Genomic DNA, 2,952 nt, shown 5'->3' on the forward strand with positions numbered 1-2,952 from the left:
GAAGAGTGGTTGTTTTTAGCTCTGCGTTGTTAGAGCGCTCTCTCTCTTGACTGCTGTCAGGAGAGAGGGTGTAGAAGTTTAGACAAGATCCGTCACAAAGGAATTTGTTGACGGGGAAGCTCCTGAGCAGTTGCGTTAGTTGACTATATGTCACAGCTGTAACTTCATTTTATGAATGAATGCTATGAAGCATATTTCCATCAAAAATCACAGCTGCCCATTTTCGTGGACTCGTAGTTCTAGACTTCTAGCACCACGCTTCGTTCAATAACGACAACAAAAACAAGCTCGATCAGTGACCGATTCGCTGCAATGGCGAGCGCCGAGAAGCAAACAATGGTGGTCGGGATAGACGACAGCGAGCACAGTACGTACGCTCTGGAGTGGACTCTGGATCACTTATTCGTCCCCTGTTCCGCAAACCCTCCTTTCAAGCTCATCCTCGTCCACGCCAAACCCACTCCTTCTTCTGCCGTCGGCTTCGCCGGTCCTGGTACGCACTCTCACCCACCACGAATCTTTTTACGTGTTTACGAATTACCTCGTTACGTGTTCCTAGTTGGGATTTTACAAATGTGATTTATTGACCGAGAGGCGGATTTCTTATTATTTCGGGAAATTGTAGGAGCGGCCGAGGTTTTGCCCTTTGTGGAGGCCGATTTGAGGAAGATCGCTGCCCGGGTCATTGAAAAGGCCAAGGAACTCTGCACCAGTAAATCGGTAATCTGTTTTCTTCTTTCGCTATAATCTGTTATTTGCGTTTCAATTGAATGTTGAACAACAGTGATTAATGATTATCCAACTAGGTATTACATATCTGCTGTAGAGATCGAGAGTGGGGACCTACTCCTTGTGTTTGTGTGCATGCTGATGCGCAATCATGTGAACTGATGGGAATTTCGCCAGTATTAGGTTCCAATTAACCAATCAAAGAGTTTTCTATTTGAATACACATTGGGAACCCACAAAAATTGAGGGAAATAACTCAGAAAATGGTTGAATTGAGACTGGATGTGGTGGCTACAGATTGGGGATTGATTGAATGCTTTTGAGTGACTATAAAGCATTTTTTAGACATCAAGATAGAGGATTTCGGTGATTGTTCACTCTCTAACTGGATACTGTAAGATTCTTTGCATGTTTGGAAGATCGATATGTTTATATTTTAGACTGGAATTGATCAAACACTAATGATTAAGCTAAATTCCTCATTATTTGAGGCTTTCAAGATGTGCTCCCACATTGTGAGCTTTAGTTCACAAGTCGTGGAATCCCTTAAGTCCAGGTTTGGGGCAGGCGTGTACATTTTAGCTTGTAAATTTCTCTAAAGACCTTAGCTTGGTTAGGAAATTCAATAATCTACTCTCAAAACAATTAGGAGAATAATTCTTAAATGAGCTTAAACTTAGGAAACCTAACATTCTTCAAGACCGAAGCATGGGTACTTCTGATGAATTAAAGATGCATCTTCTTTTAACATATCGGCTGGGTTGTATGTAGGTGCACGATGTGATAGTGGAGGTGGTGGAAGGAGATGCTAGAAATGTTCTTTGTGAGGCTGTGGAGAAACACCATGCATCCATTTTGGTTGTTGGCAGTCATGGCTATGGAGCTATTAAAAGGTACTGATCTCAACCCTTTTATCTCACTCATGCTTTCATGGTTTCGTTTATTATATTCCTTGGCGTGTTTTCATACTTTCCAATCGCTAAATTATAAGGAAGTTAAGAAGTGAACTCTCCGAATTTATTTTATGCCATTAGTATTAGTATGATACCTATTGTTGAAACCATGCCTGTAACAAGCAAGAACTCATCATAAGTTTACCATCTGTAATTCACTGTTTATTCCTTGGAGACGTGCACCGATGGAAATAATATGTTGGTCTTTCGTGCAAATGTTAACAATCCATTTTGATTTCTTATGCAGGGCTGTTTTAGGCAGTGTCAGTGACTATTGTTCTCATCATGCTCACTGTACTGTGATGATTGTGAAGAAGCCCAAAAGCAAACAGTGAGCTTACATCACCTACTTCACGTGCTAATGCACGTACAGAAGTTAAATCAGCCGAGTGGTTGTCTGTGTAATAAATCTTGATCATTGCACATAATGGTGTCGTCATCGTTTTTTATTTTCTGCGTACTCCACGGCCGCTCTCAAATATGGCATGTAAACTCAACTTTGGATAACAAGTTTATATATGCACGCAGTGTTGCTTTTGCTGTTGTCTGTTTCTTATCAGTTTAGTCACAGTTGATGTGAATGGGGGAAGTTGGGAATTCCGAATACTAATTTATATTCTCGAAATTTTGATCGAGTTCGTCATTGTCCCCAGCCTGCTTTGCGAATCTGCTTTTGGAAAGCTAGCATCCAATGCTTATTAGGTGCCAAACGGCATCCTTCCACGGCCACCAAAGCAAAAGTGGGTCACAAAAAAAATTCTATAATAATGAAGCAGAAAAAAGCATCAAAATGTGTTGAGAAGTACACAATTGTCAATGGGTGGCTATGCAGCTTTGGAAGCTTGTATATAATTAATTATTAATATATCACAATATTACATAAATATTTTTTTAATGTATAATTATAATATATAATATTAGTATATATTAATATATTAACATAAGAGTTATAGTATAAATTATAGTATATGTATAAATTTATAATAGTATTAATATACTTAACTTAATATGTTAGTATTAAATCACTATAACTACATAAGGTATTATTTAATATAGTATTATCAATTTATCACTAACATATAATATATTAGAAATACTACTAGTATAGTTATTAGTTATAATATTTGTACTAAGTCTATAACTATATATATATTTAGATCAATATATTATTATATTCTTTAATGTATAACTATATTATATAATACTAGTATATATTAATAATTGTACAATTTATTAGGAAATTTTCATTTAATAAATCACTTTATTTTAA

At 36.9% G+C, this 2,952-nt stretch overlaps 1 protein-coding gene across 1 annotated transcript; it reads left to right on the top strand.

Annotated features, from left to right (window-relative positions):
- The first annotated feature begins 206 nt into the window (after nucleotides 1-206).
- On the top strand, nucleotides 207-2,225 carry LOC122317509 (universal stress protein PHOS34-like). Its single transcript, XM_043134634.1, has 4 exons — nucleotides 207-493; nucleotides 626-720; nucleotides 1,501-1,622; nucleotides 1,930-2,225. The coding sequence occupies exons 1-4, from the start codon at nucleotides 313-315 to the stop codon at nucleotides 2,015-2,017; spliced, it is 486 nt and encodes a 161-aa protein (XP_042990568.1). The 5' UTR covers nucleotides 207-312; the 3' UTR covers nucleotides 2,018-2,225.
- The last annotated feature ends 727 nt before the right edge of the window (nucleotides 2,226-2,952 follow it).

Source organism: Carya illinoinensis, chromosome 7 (assembly GCF_018687715.1).
Source record: "Carya illinoinensis cultivar Pawnee chromosome 7, C.illinoinensisPawnee_v1, whole genome shotgun sequence".
NCBI classification, from domain to species: Eukaryota; Viridiplantae; Streptophyta; class Magnoliopsida; order Fagales; family Juglandaceae; genus Carya; species Carya illinoinensis.